General features: G+C 47.3%; 3 protein-coding genes across 9 annotated transcripts in view; 1 reads left to right on the top strand and 2 right to left on the bottom strand.

Moving 5' to 3' along the window:
• The window catches only part of GTF3C6 (general transcription factor IIIC subunit 6), a 52268-nt gene extending 46239 nt beyond the window's left edge, over positions 1 to 6029 (bottom strand). For 4 of the 6 annotated variants that reach the window (XR_011031313.1, XR_011031314.1, XR_011031311.1 and 1 more), the window contains exons 1-2: positions 5691 to 6029; positions 84 to 297 (exon numbers count right to left, since the gene is read on the bottom strand). Coding sequence is in view for 3 of the 6 variants with exons in the window: in XM_068280119.1 (XP_068136220.1) it covers positions 84 to 161 (78 nt within the window). In the remaining 3 variants the exon portion in view is untranslated. Of the gene's footprint in view, positions 1 to 83; positions 298 to 5582; positions 5665 to 5690 lie in introns of those variants that run through there. The other 2 variants (XM_068280121.1, XM_068280120.1) reach the window with 2 other exon arrangements.
• On the top strand, positions 5778 to 11909 carry POLE4 (DNA polymerase epsilon 4, accessory subunit). 2 transcript variants are annotated; one of them, XM_068280123.1, is made up of 2 exons: positions 5778 to 5927; positions 11290 to 11909. In XM_068280123.1, the coding sequence occupies exon 2, from the start codon at positions 11305 to 11307 to the stop codon at positions 11656 to 11658; it is 354 nt and encodes a 117-aa protein (XP_068136224.1). In that variant the 5' UTR covers positions 5778 to 5927; positions 11290 to 11304; the 3' UTR covers positions 11659 to 11909. The 2 variants fall into 2 exon arrangements, with proteins under 2 accessions (XP_068136224.1, XP_068136223.1); XM_068280122.1 differs by lacking the exon at positions 5778 to 5927 and adding an exon at positions 6007 to 6183.
• Positions 11910 to 19188: 7279 nt separating this feature from the next.
• The window catches only part of LOC137571249 (cytochrome P450 2K6-like), a 136132-nt gene continuing 131122 nt past the window's right edge, over positions 19189 to 24198 (bottom strand). The window contains exon 10 of the mRNA XM_068280124.1: positions 19189 to 19591. Coding sequence (XP_068136225.1) covers positions 19413 to 19591 — 179 coding nt within the window. The 3' untranslated portion in view covers positions 19189 to 19412. The remainder of the gene's footprint in view (positions 19592 to 24198) is intronic.

A 24198-nucleotide genomic window follows, 5' to 3' on the forward strand; every position in this document is an offset into this window, starting at 1 on the left:
CCCGGTCTCACATCTTACTGTTCAAAACAAGAGATCATTTTGAAAGCCTTTTCACATTTTAGTTGTTCATTTTTTCCCCTTACCTCTTCTTCCTCCTCATCTTCACTGTCATTTTCAGGCTGATGGTGGGCTCCAGAGGCGGAGGCGGTACTCTTAGACATGAGGATTCTAGCTATGAGAAGCTGTTGTATCTGTAAATTCTGTAGTCAGGACACTAGGTGGCAGCAGATTCCTGTATACTGATCCTTTATTTCGGCTGGGTAGTCTACTGAGACATCCTTGAAAATCACATCAGTACTGGACAATAAAGGGGGGAGAAAAAAAGCAAAAAATACATAAATAATTAAAAAAAAGTTTATTTTGGAGAAATGTTATTATAAGTTCTGCATGACCATTTCATTAAAGTACCAAAATTTCACTGGAGGCTGCCAAATGTATTTCCTTTTGCAGTGTTCCCCAACCCTGTCCTCAGGGCCCACCAACAGTGCATGTTTTGTGGAAAGCCACAGAGGTAGTTAATCGGCTCTGCTGAGACACTAATTACCTCACCTGTGAATGTTTGTGGTTTCCAGCAAAACATGTACTGTTGGTGGGCCTTGAGGACAGGGTTGGGGAACTGTGTTTTAAAGGACAAACGGTAACAAGAGGGATATAGAGGCTGCCATATTTATTTCCTTTTTCAGCAATACCAGTTGCCTGGCAACACTGCTAGTCTATTTGGCTACAGTAGTGTCTGAATCACACCAGAAACAAGCATGCAGCTAATTTTGTCAGATCTGTCGATAATGTCAGAAACACCTGATATGCTGCATGCTTGTTCAGAGTCTATGGCTAAAAGTATTACAGGCAGAGGATCAGCAGGGCTGCCACAGGCAACTGGTATTGTTTAAAAGGAAATAAATATGGCAGCCTCCATATCCCTCTCATTGCAGTTGTCCTTTAAACAGTGCAAATTGCCCAACAGTCCTGTTGATCATCTGCCAGTAATACGTTTAGCCATGGACCCAGAACAAGCTTGCAGATCGGATGCTCTGACTGAAGTCTGATTAGATTAACTGCTGGTTTGTTTCAGGTGTGTGATTCAGACACTACTGTAGTCAGCAACATCAGCAGGGCTGCCAGGCAACTGGCATTGTTTCAAAGGAAATAAATATGGCAGCCTCCATAGACCTCTCACTTCAGATTCCTTTAACATATTTTTTTGTAGTGGAGATTTTAGTTTCCTTTTCATACTTACAAGCTCCTTCACATTCTGGTTCAGCATAACATAGCTGGGTTCTCTCCTATTTTTCCAAGTCCTAACCATACAGCCATATTAATCCATGTCTTACACTGATGGAGGCCAATGTAACTTAAAGGACTAACAGGGTATAGGTACACTGTACACCAGCAGCCTGGGTGTGTGCTTGACATTTGAGGGGAAATGGAAGAACATGGAGGGTAACATTTATTTCCTGTTAAACAATACCAGTTGCCTGTCAGTCCCGCTAAACTATTTGGCTGCAGTAGTGTCTGAATAACACCTGAAGCAAGCATGCAGCTAATCTTGACATCAATGATGTCAGAAATACCTGATCTTATTTGGGTCTATGGGTAAAAGTATTAGAAATCAAGAATCAACAGGATAGCCAAGCAACTGGTATTGCTTATAAATGAATAAATATGGCAGCCTCCATATCCTTCTTGAATCAGTTGTCCTTTAACCACTTGCCGACCAGTGGATTTCGGTCTGATCTGTGCTGCGTAGGCTCTACAGCCCGCAGCGCAGATCAGGTTTTAGCCAGGGCGATCAGACTTACCCCCTTTTTTCCCCACTAGGGGGATGTCCTGCTGGGGGGGGGGGGGGGTCTGATCGCCGCCGGCTCTCTGCGCTTTGCAGGGGGGGCTCTTCAAAGTCCCCCTCCGCAGCGTTTTCGGCGCTCCGTCCCCCTCCCTCCCTGAGCTGCGCAGGACGGATTTCCGTCCTGCGCATTGTAGGATAGGCTTCAGCCTATCAAATGACGGCGATCCCCGGCCAGTCAGAGGCCGGGGATCGCCGATCTGCCTTACGGCGCTGCTGCGCAGCAACGCCGTATGATGTAAACAGCGGGGATTTCTTCCCCGCGTGTTTACATTTTGCCGGCGAGCCGCGATCGGCGGCTCTCCGGCTGTTCACGGAGACAGCCTCCGTGAACGGACATGGAAAGGCCGCTCGAATGAGCGGCCGTGTTTCCATGGAAACCCGCAGACGAAAAGTTTACGCCAATCGGCGTTAGCTGGTCGTCAAGGGGTTAACCAAGTTTTCCATCTCCTTTGAGGAAGAAAACGAATGATGCGTACACACATGCAATCTTGATTGGCCAATGTTACCACCTCCATATCTGATGGAGGGCATACACATTTTGAATACTATGAACAAATTATGTAGATAAGTTCTCATCCTACATGGAAGTGCTAAAATCAGCCAATCAACACGGGATGTCTGAACACCCAAAGATAGTCCCTCCCCCACCCGATCGTAAAGTTGCACTAGTGTTCTTGTAACAGGAAAAGGAGCAAAATAATCTTTAAGCTAGCAATAAAGTTTATAGGTGAGCTCTAAACCAGAACTTATAACATGCATGTCACATGTAAAGTCAAAGAGAACCCGAGGTGGTTCTTGGGAGGGGGTGGGGCATATGGGACACAGATGCATGTTCCCAATCCCTACCTCTTGACATGGCTCTGTCCCCCCCCCCCCCCCCCCCCCCGAGATTGGCAACATCATTTGTCGCCATCTCGGAGATAAACACAGGGGAGAGGGATTCCCTGTTCAAAACGCCCAGGTTCCTGTAGGGTTTCCAGGGCTGACATTGGGCAGCTCTCTTTCACTGGCCACACCCCCTGCTGTTCCCCCACCTCCCTGCACACTGTGAATGAGATTCAGTCTCTCATTCCAGCGTCATGATCCAGAGGTCACGAAAGTGAAAGCGGCCCACAGGAGCAGCTGTGTTTTTTGCGGCTACTTGATCCGCTCAGCCCCCCAGATCAGGTGGCCTTTTCTTTATGAGCCCATCTTGGGCTCTCTTTAAAGCAAACCTAGGAGGTTTGCAATGCCCCAAGAGGAGGGGGAAGCCTCTGGATCCTCTAGAGCAGGCATGGGAAAACTTGGCCCTCCAGCTGTTAAGGAACTACAAGTCCCACGATGCATTGCAGGATTCTGACAGCCACAGTCATGACTCAAAGGCTAATGCATTGTGGGACTTGTAGTTCCGTAACAGCTGGAGGGCCAAGTTTGCCCATGCCTGCTCTAGAGCAGTGATGGCTAACCTTGGCACTCCAGCAGTAACAAAAATACAAATCCCATCATGCCTCTGCCTCCCCGAGTTATGCTTAGAGCTGTCAAGAGTATTGCAATGCCTCATGGGACTTGTAGTTCCACCACAGCTGGAGTGCCAAGGTTAGCCATCACTGCTCTAGAGGCTTCCCCTGTCGTGCTCCGCCAGGCCGATCCAGCATTGAAATCCGTGAAGCCTGGACACAGTCAGTGTTCTCCCCAGGCTCTTTTAGCCGGGTGCTCCACCCGGCTAGATTTGGTGACCACCCGGCTGTCATTGGCTCACCTTCTCACCTCCTCCTATGCTGTAAGCACAGTTGCCCTGCATTTTCAACTCTCCCCACCCAGCTACTTTTTCATGCCACCCGGCTACTATTTCATGCCACCCGGCTGGAAAAAAATTCTGGGGAGAACACTGACAGTGCTCCTGTGCATAGACCCAGGTTTGTGCTACTGCACAGGAACAGAAGACTTGCGCATACACAGCAGCATGGACCTGATCAGGCTCGAAAGTCAAGCGGGTCAGGGCTAGTGAGTGAGATGTGGATTACCCAGGCCAGTAGAGGCACTTTTTTCCCTACAGATACATACCTGAAGGCAAATAAGGAGCCAACGTTACATACTTACCTCTGTATGGGGAAGTCTCTGGATAAACCAAAGGCTTCCCCCATTCCTATCCAGCAACAAGTTCCAGCACTGGGACTCGCTGAACCAATTCAACAAGGGCTTGCCAAATAGGTTTGCACAGCAATGCTCCCATCTGTATAGTAGCATGGCCACACAGTAGCGCAGAGTCGCTATACCCTCTGTGAACGAGCGGCTCTGTGCTATGGCAAAGGCACGGTGTCAGTGTGTCTGCACATGTGTGGGTTCCTATTTATACTTACTTGCTGCTTCCTCCAGCCCCATGATGTCCTTGGGGTCCCTCGTCGGCCTCTCTGGCCGCTGCATTCTGTCCGATATCCCCCTGGTAGACCAGCCAGCCATGCACTTCCACGCATGCACAGCCTGGCCGCACTCCTATGCCCAGGAACATTCTGTGCCTGCGCAGTCAAAGAATGCTCCCAGCTGCGGGAGCGTGATGAGGGTGTGAGCGCAGCCAGAGAGGACAGTAAAGGACCCCAAGAACATCATGGGGCTGAAGGAAGCCCCAGGTAAGTATAAATAGAGACACACACGCACACACACAGTGCGCGCCTGCTCTCACACACACAAACACATCCCCTCCAGGTTCACTTTAAAGAAAACCTGTAAAATCAAAAAGTTCCCCTGGGGGGTACTCACTTTGGGAGGGAGAAGCCTCAGGGTCCCAATGAGGCTTCCCACGCCGTCCTCCGTCCCTCGGGGGTCTCGCTGTAGCCCTCCGTACAGCCGGCGATGTAAATATTTACCTTCCTGGCTCCTGCGCAGGCTCTGTGCCTCCAAAATAGGCGGAAATACCTGATCGCCGTCGGGTCTGCTCTACTGCGCAGGTGCAAGTCTCCTGCACCTGCGTAGTAGAGTGGACCCGACAGAGATAGGCTATCTCCATGCTGAGAACCACAACAGCGCCCCGCTGGAGCTGGGAAGGTAAATATATCAAGCCTTGTCAGGCTTGTCGAGCAAGGATTGCGGGAGACTTCGGGGGAGCCAGCGCTGGATTGCTTGCAGCTACAGGGATGGGGAAAGCCTCATTAGGACCCTGAGGCTTCCCCCTACCAAGGTAAGTACTCCCCAGGTGAACTTTTTGATGTGACAGTGTCTCTTTAACTGTTTTTTTTTTTTTTTTAATCACAGGTTAAAAATGGTAACACCTGCTTGTTATTTCTCCAGCTTACATGCAGATAGTATCATGCAGCTGCATACCTCCCAACTTTTTGAGATGAGAAAGAGGGACACTTAAGCCACGCCCCTGATCACAACCCCTAGTCACACATACCATAAAGACTTCATAGGAAAAATATGTTGTTTTATAATTCAAAACACACTGGTCCTTTCTATCCTGGCTCATTTTCCTTCATATTAACATCTGCAATTTGGTAATATATCAATTTAAAGGATGGGAATAAAGTTTAGAGTTAATCAAACACATTTTTAGTAGGGAAATATATATATTTACATAGAAAGAGGGACAAAGTCCTGAAAGAGGGACAAATGAGGAAGAAATCTGCGTAATACGTTGGCGCTTTATAAATACAATAAATAAGAAAGAGGGACAGGGCTCCCAAAGGGGGACTGTCCCTCCGAAAGAGGGACACTTGGGAGCTATGCAGCTGGGACAGCAGATAAGGAGGAGAAGCCTGCATACAAGCCACAATGATCAGCATCTCGCTATTCCAAGTAACACCTATGTTCTCCCTCCAGCAGGCGGCGCTGTGACATCCTCCCCATACAAAGCCTGCATACTGTACTGTACCAGCGCTGCAGAAGACATGTGACGTCACCCAGTGGGCGGAGCCAGGCGCTGACCGCTTGTAGACTAGCAGGTGTGGTGTGAGGGCAGCGGCCGCTGATAGAGCAGCGAACGACAGAACGGTCGCTCACAAGAAACTAACGAGGAGGATCCACTGTGCATCAACTTTCCGCAACCGGAACAGGAAGTAGAGTTTGACAGGCGCGTTATCCGGGAGTGACGTCACTAGAGCAAGTCTAGGTAGGAACTACCACCAAGTTATATGACGTATATCCGCCCGGAGAGAGCGGTCACCATGGCGACGGCTGTGTAGAGATAGCATGAGGCAGGCTTTGGGTGAAGGGGCGTGGAATGTGAAGGCGGAGTTAGGGTCGCGTCTCTGCAGATTGGCTGATGCGGCTGCAGCTATTGGGTGCAGATAGAAGGGGGAGGAGCGCCGTGACACGCGGGAGCAGACAGGGCTATCGGCCACCAGAGCGCGGGAGATCGGCGTATAGTGAGTACAGCCACATGACTGACTGATATCACCGTATATAGCATACATACGTGTCAAAACCCACTTTGCTTTATGTGTGGTTCACTCTAGGGAAGCTATAGTGGAGGGGTAGTTCTAAATTACTAGGGAAGCCTTGTGAGGCGGAAGCATAACACACCAGGGGATTGTATAGGGGAGGGAGTTACTGAACAGCAGGGAAATGTATAGGGGGGCACTAGACTCCAGGGAACTGTATAGGTGAAGTATGGGGCCACTGGATACCAGGGAACTGTATAGGTGAAGAATGGGGCCACTGGACACCAGGGAACTGTATAGGTGAAGTATGGGTCCACTGGACACCAGGTAACTGTATAGGTGAAGTATGGGGCCACTGGACACCAGGGAACTGTATAGGTGAAGTATGGGGCCACTGGACACCAAGGAACTGTATAGGTGAAGTATGGGGCCACTGGACACCAGGGAACTATATAGGTGAAGTATGGGGCCACTGGACACCAGGGAACTGTATAGGTGAAGTATGGGGCCACTGGACACCAGGGAACTGTATACGTGAAGTATGGGGCCACTGGACACCAGGGAACTGTATACGTGAAGTATGGGGCCACTGGACACCAGGGAACTGTATAGGTGAAGTATGGGGCCACTGGACACCAGGGAACTGTATAGGTGAAGTATGGGGCCACTGGACACCAGGGAACTGTATAGGTGAAGTTTGGGGCCACTGGACACCAGGGAGCTGTATAGGGGAGGAAGGGGGCCACTCGACACTAGGGGAATATGTAGGGGATGGATTGAGTCACTAGACACCAGGGAACTGTATAGAGAAGGGAGGCGGCCACTAGACTGCATAGGGAAGGAAGAGGGGCTCTAGTCACCAGTGGACTGTATAGATGAGGAGAGGGATAGTATAGGGGAGGAAGGGGCCACTAGACACCAGGGAACTGTATAGAGGAGGGAGGACCATTAGACATCAGGAAACTGGATAGGGCACAGGTGTCAAACACAAGGCCTGTGGCTGAAAGCGGCCCTCCTTGCCATAGTATGTGGCTTTCGAGAGCTTTAAAGTGATCTTTAACCCTGGCAGGTAAAAAAAGTTTCACTTACCCGGGGCTTCCCCCAAGCTCCCTGCAGCCGTCCTGTACCCTCACCACTTCTCAAGTGCCCTCCGGTCCCCGCTGCAGGTTAGTTTCGTTGAAGCTGAAAATTATTATTATTTATTGTATTTATAAAGCGCCAACATATTACGCAGCGCTGAACAATAAATATATACAATGATACAAGGATGACATACATAGGGTTATACACATAGAACAAAGTTATACATACGAATTGTACAAAATACATGATCATGCAATATGGGCTGGTTAGGTAGGCCCAGTAATACAAGTACAGGCTGTCATAGGACAGGAGCACATGATCCTGTAGATTACACTAGGGAGTGGAGGACCCTGCCAGAGGCTTACAATCTAAAGGGAGGGGTGGAAACACTAGGGGGGGCTGTTAAATATTCCTTAGAGAGTTACTGTGTGGTAGGAGGTGGGTAGGCCATCATAAAGAGGTGGGTTTTGAGGGCTTGCTTGAATGTGTTGAAAGAGGGAGCAAGTCTGATAGGTGGTGGAAGGGCATTCCAGAGGGTGGGGGCAGCTCTTGAGAAATCCTGCAGGCGGGCATGGGAGTGTGAAATGCGCGGGGTGGTGAGGCGAAGGTCGTTGGAGGAACGGAGGGGGCGACCTGGTGTATACTTGTGAACAAGCTCCGAGATGTAGGTAGGGCATGTTTTGTGCACAGATTTATACGCCAGGCATAGAATCTTGAAACTTATCCTGAGACGGATAGGGAGCCAGTGCAGGGATTCACAAAGGGGAGATGTGGATGCAGAGCGGTGTGAAGAATGGATGAGTCTTGCAGCCGCGTTCATCACTGATTGAAGGGGGGCAGCGCGTTTCAGGGGGAGGCCAGAAAGGAGTGAGTTACAGTAATCAAGGCGGGAGATGATGAGGGCATGGATGAGCAGTTTGGTCGTGTCCGGGGTTAAGAATGGGCGGATCTTGGAGATATTACGGAGGTGGAAATTGCAGGCTCTTGTGATGTTTTGGATGTGTGGGATGAAGGAGAGGTCAGAGTCCAAGGTGACACCCAGGCAGCGGGCCTGGGAGGTAGGGAGAATGGTTGTGTTGTCGATTGTGAGGTGGAAACCTGGGATGGGTGCAGCAGCATGGGGTGGAAAGATCAGGAGCTCAGTTTTGTCTAGGTTAAGCTTTAGGAACCTAGCTGACATCCAGGAGGAAATTGCTGAGAGACACGAGGAGACCTTGTTTATGGTGGTGGCTGAGAGATCGGGGGTATGGAGGTAAATCTGAGTGTCATCTGCATAAAGGTGGTAATTGAAGCCCAGGGAGGAGATAAGCTTGCCAATTGAGGAAGTGTATATGGAGAAAAGAAGGGGGCCTAGAACAGAGCCCTGGGGGACCCCAACTGAAAGGGGGGCAGGAGTTGAGGAGGAGCCATTGAAGGAAGTGGTGAAGGAGCGATTGGATAGGTAGGAGGAGATCCAGGCCAAGGCAAGCCCATGGATGCCCATGGACTGTAGTGATTGGAGGAGGAGGGAGTGGTCAACAGTGTCAAATGCTGCAGAGAGGTCAAGGAGGAGCAGGATAGAATAACTGCCTTTGGCCTTGGCGAGGGCTGTTTCAGTTGAGTGCGCAGGTCGGAATCCAGACTGTAGGGGGTCAAGTAGGGTATTGGTGTTGATGTATTGGGTAATGCGCTGGTGGACTAGGCGTTCGAGGAGTTTAGAAGCATAGGGAAGGAGGGAGATTGGGCGGTAATTTGAGGGTAGGGATGGGTCGAGTGAGGGTTTTTTCAGCAGGGGAAGTTTTAGGAACTTAAAAAAAAAAGTGTTTCACTTACCTGGGGCTTCTGTCAGCCCCGTGCAGCCTTCCTGTCCCACGCCAGTCCTCCACGACCCTTCGTTCTCTCAATGCCAGCTAGTTTCATTACTGTCACTTGTAAGTCGATGGTGCCTGCACGCCCCGAGCCACGCGTATCTTTCTTCGCTTTTAGCGCATAAGGCTGTTGTGGGCTGGAACGCAAAGAAAGATACGTGTGGCTCGGGGCGCGTAGGTGCAGTTGCCGGATCGGCAAAGTAGCTGGCGGCGGGAGAACAGATGACCAGCGTGGGACAGGAAGGCTGCACGGGATTGGCAGAAGCCCCAGGTAAGTGAAACACTTTGGTTTTTTTCAAGTTCTTCTGTTCCGCTTTAAATGTCAGATTGAGTTAGGTGCAGCAACTACCCCCAAGACCCGAACACTTCCATTCCAACGCAGGAGACTTGGGCGCAGCATTGAGTAACTTCAGCGCTGTCAGAAGACGGAGTGGAAGTTACTTATAAGACACTATGGGCTCTATTCATAAAACTTTTTCCGCCAGGTTTCCGCTCAAAACAGCTGATTTACCGTCCATTTAGCAAAGTATGCATTCATAAAAGCTGTTCCCGCATGAAAATCTACAATCCCCCAGCAGAGCGAGAAATTTCCGCCTTCTGCAGTGTTTTTCTAGATTTATCTAGAAAAAGTTACAAAATGTCAATTCATAAATAGTAGAGCAAGCGGTATGTGGACGGGAAATACCGCTTCCTCTGATGTAGCGAGAAGAGTTCGGATTACATACAAGTGAATGGGACAGACCTCCCAGAGAGAGCAGCGCACGGAGGGACTCTGCCGGCTGAAGTGTTTCCGCATGCCTTCCGACAGCTTACCGCCAGCCTTCAGCGGGAGATCTCCGCACTTGCATCGCAGCTGGCAAGATTTTTATGAATGACCACCAAGAAGTCTAAAATACCGCTGCGGTATTTTCCCTCCACGAGTTTTTTCACCACAATTTTTTTTTGAATAGAGCCCTATAAATCGGCCTCGAGCAATTGCTGGAAGCCGATTTATTTCATTCCCCACCATCCATGGCGGCCTGGAGGGGGAATAGTATTTAATACGGCCGGGACTTGTGCAGCAGCAGGATCAGCCATATACTAGCTGTATTCTGCGCCCAAGTCTCCAGCGCCGATTCCTCTCGTACACCCCAAGACCTCCCCAGCAAAACTAGCCTGGGGCCACTTCCTGGATACCAACTACCTCCCTTACCCGACACCATCTTCGTACATAGCAAAGTAGCGCAGTAGAGCTCTGTAATATTTACCTGTTCCCGCGATGAGTCGAGTCTCTTCCTTTTTTCCTGTATGCAGCACATGGCGTGTGGCTGTCAGGATGATCAGAAAAGACTCAAAGGAGCACTGGAGCAGGTAAATATTAAACTGCTCCACTGCTCTACTCTGCAGAAGCGGGAAGAGTGCGCCTCCCACAGTCACTGTAGTTATGGTACTTTAGTTTGAGACTGTTCAATAAATGTTAAATAGTTTGGCCTGTAACTCAGACTAAGCTTTAGATTTAGGCCCCTTACGTGATTGAGTTTGACACCCCTGGTATAGGGGATGGAGGGGGCCACTAGACACCCAGGAACTGTAAAAGGAAAGGGAGGGGGGCAATAGGCACTAGGGAACATTATAAAGGAGGGAGAGGATGCCTGACTGAGCTAGAGAGCACAGCTCTCATTTATTGTTTTCTATGTTATGATTGTTAATTTATAAGATTTGCACCCTAGCACTTAGCACTTTATTCCCTGACGACGGCTCCAAATGGGGAGCTGAAACATGTCGGATTGGTGGTGGGGGGTTTCTTTATAGCACTTTAGCAATCTTAGTGAGGAATAGGTTGATCAGATGTATGTTTACAAATGATTAATATCTGATCATTGATTTTGTAACCTACCTCAGTTAGGTCAATTAGGCATATGAATTTATTTTAATTATATTAATAAAAGTTATATTTTATAATGTACACACTCCAGATAGGAATTATTCTTGTGTTTTCTAAATATTAATCAGGTTATGTGAATTGTGTAACATTATAAAGGAGGCAGGTGGCCACTGGACATTGAGTTTGGCCAGCGACGTTGTCCCAGTGTTCAGTTTCGTCTCACTTTGTAACTGAGTTCGACACCTGTTATATAGCAATATTTGTCTGCCTGGCTGATATCTCTGCTCTGCATTACAGCTGGTGTACATAGCCATGGCGGCAGTGGAGGAAGCAGCAGTCACAGCCCAGCCCCTGGACACAGCAGAGGGGGAGAAAGGCACAGAAGAGGCCAGCGCTGCCCCCGCCGCAGCCTCCTCTCACAAGCTTGTGAAGCTTCCTCTGTCTCGGGTGAAGGCTCTTATGAAGTGTGACCCGGATGTGGCTCTGGCCAGCCTGGAGTCTGTGTTCATCATCTGCAAGGCCACTGAGCTGTTTATAGAGAGCATGGCTGCGGACGCCTATGTGTATGCGCAGAGGGGCAAGAGGAAGACCCTGCAGAGGAGGGACATAGACCAGGCTGTGGATGCCGTGGATGAATTTGCTTTCCTGGAGGGAACACTGGACTGAATGCAGGATTGTGATAATGCAGCAGGAACATCTTCTACAGCAGCACTCTTCAGTGTGAACCCCCCCCCCCCCCCCCCCCATATACAGGCCAACACTCCACTCCAAAACACAGATACTTGCAGAGCAGCCATTAATGGAAAGTGGAAGTATTACAGGAAGATGTAACCGGCAGAGGTCACCACTGCTCACTGTCAATCACCGCACAGGGAGATTAACTGGCAGTAAGGAGTAAAGTGTGTAGTGAACTATAAGGAATGTCGGATGCAAAAATGTTTTCATTTTACATAAACCTTCTTTGGTTGTTTTCTGTTTATAGAACCCAAACTGAACCTAAAGACATAACTTAGATACCTTATGGCTGGTACACACCGTGCAATCTCCTGTTAGATAGTTGGGTTGATTTGATTAGTTCTGACAGGTCCGATTTGATTTCCAATTCTGATCAATGTTGTATAGAAGTGATCAGAAAATTGATCTGAAATCAGATATAATCAATTCAACCAGTCTGTCTGATGGGAAATTGCATGGTGTGTGTACCATTTCCTGGTTCTTGCAGAGGCTTCCCACATCCTACTGGACACTACCGCTGCTGCTTAGGACCCCCTTTATGATTACAACCCCGCTCCCCTTCATGCATGAATGAGGAGGTACTGTGCCTGCGCGAAACGGCAGTGCCTGCTCAGTAGCATGGAGCTTCTTGTGTTGCAACAGATTAAAGGATACCCAAGGTGACATGATGAGATAGACATGGGTATGTGCAGTGCCAAGCACACATAACTATGCTGTGTTCCTTTTTTTTCTTTCTCTGCCTGAAAGAGTTAAACATCAGATATGTAAGTGGCAGTTCCTGACTGAGGCCTGGTGTACACCAGAGGAGTTTTTCTGAGCGTTTTGAGTTTTTAAATCTGCTGCTAATGTTATCCTATGTGTCTGTGCACACTGGAGCAATGAGGTTTTGTAAAAAACCCCATAGCATTACATTGAGAAGAGCTTTTAGAGGTTTCAAAAGCTCTTCCCAATGTAATGCTATGGGGTTTTTTACAAAACCTCATTGCTCCAGTGTGCACAGACACATAGGATAACATTAGCAGCAGATTTAAAAACTCAAAACGCTCAGAAAAACTCCTCTGGTGTGCACCAGGCTTTAGTCAGACTACAGTGTGACCCTCGTTGATAAGAAATGACAACTATAAAACACTTTCCTAACAGAAAATGGCTTCTGAGAGCAAGAAAGAGATAAAAGGGGTCAATAGTTCATAGATTGTCGCTTTGGCATACTTCAGTGAATTGAACATAAACTTAAAAAGTAGATTTAAATATAAAACAAAACTGGAATATCCTAAAAAGTCATTTTTAGTAGGAGGAGGATAGATACAACTCTTTAATTTGTTTTTTCACCTCGGGTGTCCTTTTAAGCATGCTGCGCAGGTACACCCGTATTCAAGCAGGGGTGCTAGTCTAGTTTAGGGGACACAGCAGGAAACATAGGCAACAGTTGTCCAATCACAGCACCCTCTACAGTATGAATAGTTGTGATTGGCTGAATAGATCAGGTGTTGTTCACTACAACCTATTGGAAACCTTGCAGATGGGAGCATGCCGTCCACCCAATCACGTTAGTGGAATTTCCCTGTGAGGTTTCCTGTTGGTTCCCCTAAACTAGACTAGCGCCCAGGCAGGTGCTGTATGGCTCCTCCTTATGCAAGCTTTTGTCCGATACGTACCAGGGGTCCGTGCGTGGCAACGGTGGTCTCCAGCAAGATGTGGGGAACCTCTTGAGGATCCAGAGGCTTCCCCCTTCTTAAAGTGCATCTGAGATAAACTTTTACTCATTGCATAATTGTGTTCCTTTCATATAGTTTATAGGGCATTCCTCAAGCCAAATACTTTTTTTTTTTGTTTTGTTTTACTCAAATTCCCTATAAACTAAACAAGCCTCTCCCACAGCTTCTCCAGAAAGCCTTGGCACTCTCAGCCTTAGCAAGGGCTTATGGGAGCTTAGTCTGGGCAGGAGGAGGTTACTAGCCAGAGATTTCAAAGGCAGAGCGGAGAAGATTCAGATCAGCTTACCTGTGTGTAATGATGACAGGCAGAACATGACTGCCCTCATTGTATCTCAGGAATAAATAATCCTTAACTTTTGAAGCTGTTTGCAGCTAGATTTGCTGTGTAAACTTCAGATAAGAAAGATATATATATATATATATATATATATATATATATATATATATATATATATATATATATATATATATATATATATATATATATATATATATATATATATATATATATATATATATATATATATATATATATATATATATATATATATATATATATATATATATATATATATATATATGTTTTTTATCTTGGATCTGCTTTAAGCAAGTATCTCACTTTTGTCTTGAGGCTCACCTCAGGTACACTTTCAGTGTTCTCCCCAGATTGTTTTTACGCCGGGTGGCATGAAAATGTATCTGGGTGGTGTGAGATGAGTGCAGGGCCAGAACTTCTCTGCACAACTCTGCTTACAGCATACGAGGAGGTGAGCCGATGACAGCCCGGTGCTCACTAAAACTAGCGGGGGGGAGCACCTGGCTAAAACAGCCTGGGGAGAACACTGACTTTAAAGGGAACCTTAAAGTGGAACTGAAGTAAGAAGTATACCGAGGCTGCCATAGTTATTTCCTTTTAATCAATGCCAGTTGCCTGGCAGCCCTGCTGGTCTATTTCTCTGAAGTAGTATCTGAATAACACCAGAAACAAGCATGCAGCTAGTCTTGTCAGATCTGACTTTAAAGTCTGAAAAACCTGATTTGCTGCATGCTTGTTCAGGGGCTATGGCTAATAGTATTAGAGGCAGAGGATCAGCAGGGCTGCCAGGCAACTGGTATTGCTTAAAAGGAAATAAACATGGCAGCCTCCATATACCTCTCTCTCTTCAATTCCCCTTTAACTGAGAATGATATGTTTCCTTTCAAACAATACCAGTTGCCTGGCAGTCTGCTCATCTCTTTAGCTGCAGTAGTGTCTGAATCACAGACCTGAAACAAGCATGCAGCTAATCCAGTTGGACTTCAGTCAGAGCACCTGATCTGCATGCTTGTTGAGGGGCTGTGGCTAAATGTATTAGAGATACAGGATCAGCAGGAGAGTCAGGCAACTGGTATTATTTTAAAAGGAAAAATCCACATCGTTTTCAGTTTAGGTTCCCTTTAAATATATAGAATTGTAGCATTTCACCTTTTTTTTTTTTTTTAATATTATTATTTTTGTAAAGTCCAACAAATGAAAAAATATTTAGCATAAAAAACTGGATCCCAGATGTGAACAGAAAAATAGGAGAAAAAAATACCATAAAATAAATAACTGTAATAGACACCGAACAACACTGAGGTATTATTTTTTTTCTAACTGTATGTATGTAATACTGATGTTGTGTGCAGCACTTGACAAGCTACACAGTGCAATTTTTATGTCGCTACAGTATAATCTTGTTATAGTACAATCTGATATAGTGAAGGTTCCGGGAGAGTAAACTAAACGTCCAGGTCCCAGCAAGCCCCATTATCAGTATATGTGAGTAACGCCTGGTATAGTAAACCCTGATATAATAGTACTTCTGTTATAGTAAACCTGTGTTTTGGCCCTTGTTGTATTCTGTATCTGGCTATAGTGGAAAGTGGGTAGGTGGGCGCATGCGTCATACGTCAGTTGGAGATCCGTGAGCCTGGTCGATTGGCGGGCTGGCAGCCACTATCTGTGTGCTACTCTGGGCCTGCGTGGATAACCTCAAAAGCAACAGTCTGTGAGACCTATGCTTCCTGTGTAAGCTGCTGCCTGATTATTGAGGGAATTGTCTATCCTCTGTGACTTGCTTGTGCATGGCTGCAATGGTACAGTATCATGCAGGCTGAACAGAAATGTGGACAGGTAAGCACACTGTCAGTACTGTACCTGCATTAACTGGTGAGATCTATGCTTCCTGTGCTAACTTTTTGGGTGGTTATTGCATGAAAATCCCTGCATATTAAAGGGAAGATTCAGGGACAGTTGGTAAAAAATAAAAATCCGAATCCACTTACCTGGGGCTTCCTCCAGCCCGTGGCAGGCAGGAGGTGCCCTCGACGCCGCTCCGCAGGCTCCCGGTGGCCGACTTGACCTGGCCAGGCCGGCGGCCAGGTGGGGCCTCTTCTGCGCTCCATTGTGCGTTCCACGCCGGCGCGCTGACGTCATCGGACGTCCTCCGGGCTGTACTGCGCAGGCTCAGTAGTTCTGAGGGGACAGCAGCCATGTATAGGAGAAGGTGTTCCCAGGCTAACGGCCTTCCACACCACTGGAGCCGTAGGTGCAGGAATCAAGTCGTGCAGGTACCACCGCTGTAAATATAGCTTCTTTATTGGTTACATCAAATAGAGCAGAAGGTACGACAGACCGCTATATCGAGCAATCAAGCTCTTTGTTAAGTTGAACTCAACTTGACAAAGAGCTTGATTACTCAAAACAGCGGTCTCTCATTGTACCTTCTGCTCTATTTGATGTAACCAATAAAAAAGCTATATATTAGTTACTGAAATAAATTAACTTTCTCATGATATTCTAATTTTTCGTGTTTCACCTGTATAGCACAACATACCTCATTGATCGTAATTTTGGTTCAAGTTTTGCCAAAAATTAATTGAAACTGATCTGGGGTGGGAGAGCAGCAGCAGTAGACTGACAGCCCATAAAGTGGCAGGGGGTTGGTTAGATTTAAGCATCAAAAGGGGGTGGTTAGGGTTATGCATCGGAGGGCTCTGTGTGAGAGTAGGATTAGCGGTAGTAAAATATCTGCCACCTTTACCAAAATTTTTCTAGCAGAATTGCCCCTTTAAAATAGCAGAATATTTACTATCGGCTATTTTCCTGTGCCAAAATTTCCTGGCACTTTTATTTCTCATTCAGGGTGCGGGCCACACCAGGCGTCAACATATAGGGGGTGACTCCTGGGCAGACGCGATCAAGGCTCCAGCTGGTGTTGTCGAATAGCGTTGGGGAGTCTGGAGATGTGGGGTGGGGGCCCAACATCCTTTCTCCCCACAAACCCTATTTCAGTCTCCCCCTGAAGAATACAGGTGCAGGGGTGTGGCTTATGAGTGAATCTTGCCTGATCCAGATGTGTCAATGCTCCTCGGCAGCTGGCTGCTCGCTCTACTTCCTGTTTCCTGCATGTCGAGTAATTACACGCAGCATGCAGAGATCAGGCAAAAAGCTGCCGGTCCCTGTGTAGCATGGATGCATTGGGGTCAGGTGAGGTTCACTCAAAAGCACTGCGCCCTACACAGCAGGGGGACAAAGGAGGGGGGGGGGGGACTATGGAGAGGGTGGTAGGAATGATGACAGCCCCCGCCGACACCACCAGTGATGTCATATGGAAGTACCCCTGCACCACCAGGGAAGTCACATGGGGAGGGACCACTAGACCGCAGAGATGGTCACATGGAGTACCACTAGAGCACCTCTCTCCCCCCCCCCCCCCCCCCCAAAAAAAAGTCTGATTGTTGTGTGTGGTGTTTGTAAATAATCAGCAGCACGTGTGAAAGACCCTAGGTACGCCACTGCTCCCCCTCCCCTTTTATTGTGTGATTATTCTAGGCTTTGGTTGATCCTATGCTCTAAACAGAAACTGTTAGGATTCCTCCTGTGGCGTGTTCTGTCCATTGCAGGTGGAGCCGTAAATGGACAGTTCTGGTTTGTCAGTCTGCATTCGATTGTGCATTCGCAATGAGTCACATTGTCATTTGCAATTGCTCTGCAGTTCTGGACAGCTCAGAATGCTGTCATTATTCCACCAATGGTTTACTACAGCTGAACTACAGCCAGATAGCCCTGGATTTCCTGCATGCATGTTCTTGCATAGTACTGCATGCATTTGTTATGATGGTCTTTCAGCTAGCAAATGGTATTCAGGCAAGCACAGGATTGAGTGATTACCATTCAGCTGTGTGGAGATTTGCATGCCTGCATCCATTGGCTGATGCCAGCATAAAAGCCTGCCTCTCCTGTTAGACCCCGGCCTGTCATAGTTTCAGCTCTGTCTAAGTTGTTACTGGGTCCCCTGTTATTGTAGAATATATTCCTTGTCTTAGTTCAGTTATCCTGTGGAGCTACTTCTTCTTCTAGTATAGAGATTTTGTATTGCCTAGCCTTGTTCGCTGTATTGCTCCAGATCCTAGCCAGTCTTCCTTGCTTATGTTATATATCGGTATATCGCCGATATATACATATGTTAGTCAGTCGTTTGTAGTTTCATTGATAGCTGTAAGACAGCCTAATTCACTAGGAAATCATATCTATTGTATATTTGTGTATTTACTTTTGCCTGCCTTTTGACTCTGCTATGGTCTGACGATTCTGTCCTGTCCTTGCGAGGTAGTCATTGCTGCGTTGCTATTGGTTACCTCACTCTTGTCTTTGTGAATGCTTGCTGTCACTTAGGCAAGTGACTAGATTAGCAAGCACTCATTCTGTCAGCCTCTGTCCTTCTAGTCCTATCCTTGCAAGGTAGCCATTGCTGCGGTTGCTATTGGCTACCTTACTCCAGTCTGTCTTGTATCTGTCTGAATGTTTGCTTTCGCAAGAGCAGCACAACATCACACTGCGCTGTCATTTCGTCTTATCAGAAGCACAGAGCTGCAGTTGCTCTGGGCACCCAGTGTAGTCTCTTCCATTATCCAGCTCTTAGCCTCGCTGTGCTGGGTGGTCAGAACGTATGCCTCCCCAGCCTGACAGAAACACTTAAAGTGACTCCGAGCTCAGAGTAAAAATAAAATTTGAACTTACCCGGGGCTTTCTCCATCCCAGCCCTGGTCGGGACGTCCCACGCCGGCCTCCTGGCTCTTCTCCCGGCGGCTGTCCGCATAGCATGGACAGGCCGGTCCCCTGGGCGACACTGGCGAGTGTCGGGCCTTCTCCTTCCGTATACGTCACGAATGACGTCATGACGGCGGCTGGCGTGACAGCACGGCGCATGTGCGATTAAACCGCTCATGCGCCGTGCTGTCACGCCGGCCGCCGTATACGGAAGGAGAAGGCCCAACACTCGCCAGTGTCGCCCGGGGGACCGGCCTGTCTGCGCTATGCGGACAGCCGCCGGGAGAAGAGCCAGGAGGCCGGCGTGGGACGTCCCGACCAGGGCTGGGAAGGAGAAAGCCCCGGGTAAGTTCAAATTTTATTTTTACTCTGAGCTCGGAGTCACTTTAAAAGCAAGTTGGTGCATGGGAGCCTCTGGTGTCATTCACACTGGAAACTTTTTGTTGTTGTTGTTGTTGTTGTTGTAATGAGTGCTGGAATCCTCTGTAGCAGTGTACAGAGTACAGAACCGATAAAGGTGGGGAGTGGCCCTTCTACCTAAAGGAACAAATGCTAAGTATGGTGGACTAGGCTAAAACATAACTTTTATTATATTAACAATAAAAACGTTGGTTCTCAACTCTCTAAAATATTGACTTATGAACAGAGTGCTGTATACCAGACAAACCAAAATTAAGGTAGCACCTTTATTCAAAATGGTATATACCCTAGTAGAGCCCGGTCGAGTGGCTGCTGACTCAGTCTAAACTGTTTACAGAATTAAAGTGACTACATGTTTCGCACACTAAAGCAGAGCTTCCTCTACAAAAGTGAACAATGCATTTAAACAATCACATTCAGTACATTATATATCATTACATTTGTATGACTGGCTGCTAGACCACTTAGGTTTCATTCTAGTGGCGAGATGCAGCGCAGACACTGTGTGGTAAGGGGGCATTAGTAAACCCTGTACAAGGGGTGATGTCCACCTCAGCACCGGGAGGGGCGTGGAAGGTGAAGTTCTGCAGCAATGATGTAAAAAACAGGAAGAGCTCCATCCTTGCCAAGTTCTCTCCAACGCAACTTCTCTTACCTGCGAAAATAGAATTCAAGAGCCCATTATTGATTATTATGCGTTATTAAAGAAGAACTCCATCCCCAAAAATGTTGGGGGTGTTGGAATCCTGTGTAAAAAATGATCTTTGTCTTCTTGTATCTCCTAACTAGCGAGCAGTACTGTGTAACTTGGTGGTACGCCGACCACATATGAAGTTGTTGCCTCACTACATCATCCCTACAGAAATGTTGAAATGTAGCACTATAGAATGATTCCATCTGTTTAGAACTGCACTGATAGGGGCATAACATCTGTGCCCTTAGACCCCAGTAATATTGAGGACCCCACTGCACTCAACTCCACCATGGACAAAGTCTCCACCTGCCTCACATCCATTTCCTCCTGGATGGCGGCCCTATTCCTGAAGCTTAATTTGGAGAAGACTAAGCTTCTGCACCCCTCCCCACAGCGGCACCCCTCCCAGGTATGCATATTACTATCGAAAACACTGCCATCCACCCTACCTCTCAAGCCTGCTGCCTAGGTGTTACCCTTAACTCTGCACTTTCCTTTGCACCCCACATCCAAAATATTGCCTGATCCTTCTACTTCCACCTCTGCAACATCTCCAGGATCCGCTCCTACCTGTCCCCTGACACCACTAAACTCCTTATCCATGCCTTTATCTCCTGCCTAAACTATTGCAAACATCTTTTGTCTGGCCTTCCCGCTAACTGTATTGCCCCCCTTCAATCGGTAATGAATGCGGCAGCCAGACTGATAAACTTCCCATTGCAGCGCCTCTACGACTCCCTGTAAAGCCCTACACTGGCTCCCCATCGGCTTTAGGATCAATCCTTAAAATTCTGTGCTTGGCCTACAAATCAGTGCATAGGACCTGCCCGACCTACATCTCCGATCTTGTCCAGAGGCACATACCGGCCCGCCCCCTCAGATCCTCTAAAGGCCTGCACCTAGTTCCACCGCGTATATCTCCCATGTACGATTGCAGGACTTCATTAGAGCTGCCTCCTCACTGGAACTCGCTCTCACCAGACTCGTTCTCACCTTTAATACCTTCATACAAGCTCTCAAGACTCACCTTTTCATGCTCTCATACCCCCCTACACCAGCACCATAATATGTTCTGCTGGGCACCCTATCAACAGACGCGCCTGTAGTCTCTACCTCCACCCTTTAGATTGTAAGCCTCTGGCGGTGCCCTCCTCTAGTGTTTCCAGCTTGATTATGCAATCTTACTGTCAGTCAGCCCTCTTGTGGAGTAGAATAGTCTCTATTTTGACCTATGACAACGTACTGTTATCGAAGACATTTGCATGATGTTGTTTTGTTGTGAGCTTCTTGTATGTCCCCCCTTGTATGTTACCCCATTTATGTATTGTGCATTACTGCGTACGATGTTGGCACTTTATAAATACAATAAATAATAACTCTGAGGTGGTAGCCACCTGGTTCCAGAACTCACTCCCCTCGGGGGATGCAGAGTAAGCGCAGGCGACGTACTCTAGTCTCCTATGCTGACTTCTTGTGGCTCCTGATGATGTCAATTATTGTTAATATTCCTGCAGAATTCCCCTTGTGAACACACACACACACACACACACACACACACACACACACACACACACACACACACACACACACACACACACACACACACACACACACACACACACACACACACACACACACACACACACACACACACACACACACACACACACACACACACACACACACACACACACACACACACACACACTTTTCCCTCAAGGACAAGCATGAACCTTCCCTTGAAGAGGAACCGTGACCAAGAATAGAACTTCATCCCAATCAGTAGCTGATATCCCCTTTTCCCATGAGAAATCTTTTCCTTTTCTCAATTAGATCATCAGGGGGTCTGCATGGCTGATGTTGTGGTGAAACCCCTCCCACAGTGTGATGTCAGCACATATGTCCTGACAGTTTTCTGTTTGTGAGCCTCGTTGCATTGTGGGAAATAACAGCTGTTTACAACTGCCACGCAACCAGTATTTCCCCCTGTCCATATGTATATCTATTTTAAAAAAAAAACAAAAAAAACCTTTTAGGGCCTGTTTCCACTACATGCAGATTGGATGCAGGAAAACTGACTCCAATAAATGCCTATGGGCCTATTTCCACTAAACGCGATTTTTTTTTAATGCAGATTTTCCCATAGACATTCATTGGAGTCAGTTTTTCTGCATCCAATCTGTGTGTAGTGGAAACAGGCCCTAATTAGTCTACCATATTGTTAGGGGGTGTGGTTTTAGATAAGTTGTTGCTGTCTGTTTTTTTGATGTCTGCCAGTAGTAAAGATGATGACCTGCAGGCTGATTGTGGATCAAACAATATGAACAAATAACAGGGCAAATATCAATAATTTCTTGATCTCTCTTCTATTTTTTAACTTCTCACTTTGCAATGTATTGATTTATTTTTTTTCCCCTTTTCGCTACACTTTCTCTTTATGGGATACGCAAGGCAAAGAAAAAAAGTTGGGATTTACTAACCTGGGCTTCTTCCAGCCCCCACAGTACATCAGGTCCCTCGATGTGCATCCAATACACTCCAGTATGCCGCTTCCCCCTCTGAAAGGTGTACTGGTCATGGTTAGCTGCGGCTACAGAAACTGACTCCTGGATCACGTTCTGCACCTGGACGATTGTAAAGATTTAACCACTTAAAGACCAGCCAACGCCTATCGGCAGAGGCTGATCGCACCTGGGTTTCCATGGAAACGGCCGCTCCATTTCCTGTCAGTTCACGGCGGGGGGCTCCGTGAACAGCCTGCGAGCCTCCGATCGCGGCTCCCAGGCTAAATGTAAACACCTGGGGACGCAATCCCCGGTGTCTACATGTTACGGCGCTCGCTGCTGTCACAGTAGTGCCATAAAGGAGATCGGCGATCCCCGGCCTCTGATTGGCCGGACATCGCCGGCATCTGATAGGCTGAAGCCTATCAGAGGCGGTACAGGAAGGACCGCTGTCCTGTACCGCCTATATGGAGAAGGGGAGAGAGGGAGGGGGAATATTGCTGCGGAGGGGGGCTTTGAGGACCCCCCACTAGGCACAAATAGCCGGCAGCGGCGGCAATCAGACCCCCCAGCAGGACATCCCCCTAGTGGGAAAAAAAAGGGGAAGTCTGATCACCCTGGCTGCAAACCTGATCTGTGCTGGGGGCTTGCCATAGCCCTGCTCTGCCCTGTTGCCCATTGTGTTTTTTGTGGTGTCTGGGGTAACTTGCTGCATTTATTATTTAACCACTTTACCCCCCGTGGGACGGATTTCTCCGTCCCTTTTTCCCCCCCTAAAAAACCAAGGGACGGAGAAATCCGTACCTCCCGCGCTACCGCTGCTGTCCGCGCTCGTGCGTGTGCTCCCGCCGCTCGTGCACGCCGCTGCCCGCTCACCCGGAGATCAATGTCTGGGAAAATCCATTCCCGTTCGTTGATCTAAGCCCCCGCAATGATCTGCTGCTTCTATGAGAAAGTGATTTTCCCAGCCTCGTAGTGCTTCCTGTAAGCGTCCTTCCGGATGCTTACAGTCGCATGAACACAAACTCACTGTGGCCATCTTGTGGCCAAATAGTAAAACTACACCCTAAAGCATTTTACATATACAAATACATTAGTTTTACACAAATTAACCCATTACCTCCCACACTCCCCAATTTTTTATTTTTTTTTGTAATTAAAAAAAAAAATACAATAAAAAAAAACATAAATAGTTACCTTAGGGACTGAACTTTTTAAATATTTATGTCAAGAGGGTATAACGCTGTTACTTTATAAACTACGGGCTTGTAATTAGGGATGGATGCAAAACTGAAAAAAATGCACCTTTATTTCCAAATAAAATATTGGCGCCAAACATTGTGATAGGGGCATAATTTAAACGGTTTTATAACCGGGACAAATGGGAAAATACATTTCATGGGTTTTAATTACAGTAGCATGCATTAGTTAAAAACTATAATGGCCGAAAACTGAAAAATATTTTTATCCCACATTTTTTCCTATTTTCCCATTAAAACACATTTAGAATAAAATAATTCTTGGCATAATGTCCCACCTAAAGAAAGCCTAATTGGTGGCAAAAAAAACAAGATATAGTTTATTTAATTGCGATAAGTAATAATAAAGTTATAGACGAATGAATGGAAGGAGTGCTGAAAGGTGAAAATGTCTCTGGTGTTCAAGGGGTAAAACCCCTCAGTGGTGAAGTGATTAATGGTCATAGTTGGCTATGTTTGCTGCTTTTGGGGTTACGGTATACTATTAAATAGCATCACACAGTTTTTGCACACTCATGATGCGAATCCTCACTTGACCACATCATGGCGTAAACACTGCTTTCTTATGCCTCGCTGTTACATCATTACGTTAGCTCCGCCCAGAGAATGTCATGACCACGCCCATTTTTCGGCGCGGCCCCTTCAACTCCCCCGCCACCCTGTCCCAGGTTGAGCCCACAAAAATCTGGTCACAGGTGGTGGTGGTTGCAGGTGGTGATCCTTCAGTAGGGGACATATGGCACACTGGAGGGGATCGGAAGCATAGTGAGGGACATGATAGATTTCACAAGACTAGAAAAAGCCC

The sequence above is a fragment of the Hyperolius riggenbachi genome, chromosome 4, assembly GCF_040937935.1.
Source record: "Hyperolius riggenbachi isolate aHypRig1 chromosome 4, aHypRig1.pri, whole genome shotgun sequence".
NCBI lineage: Eukaryota > Metazoa > Chordata > Amphibia > Anura > Hyperoliidae > Hyperolius > Hyperolius riggenbachi.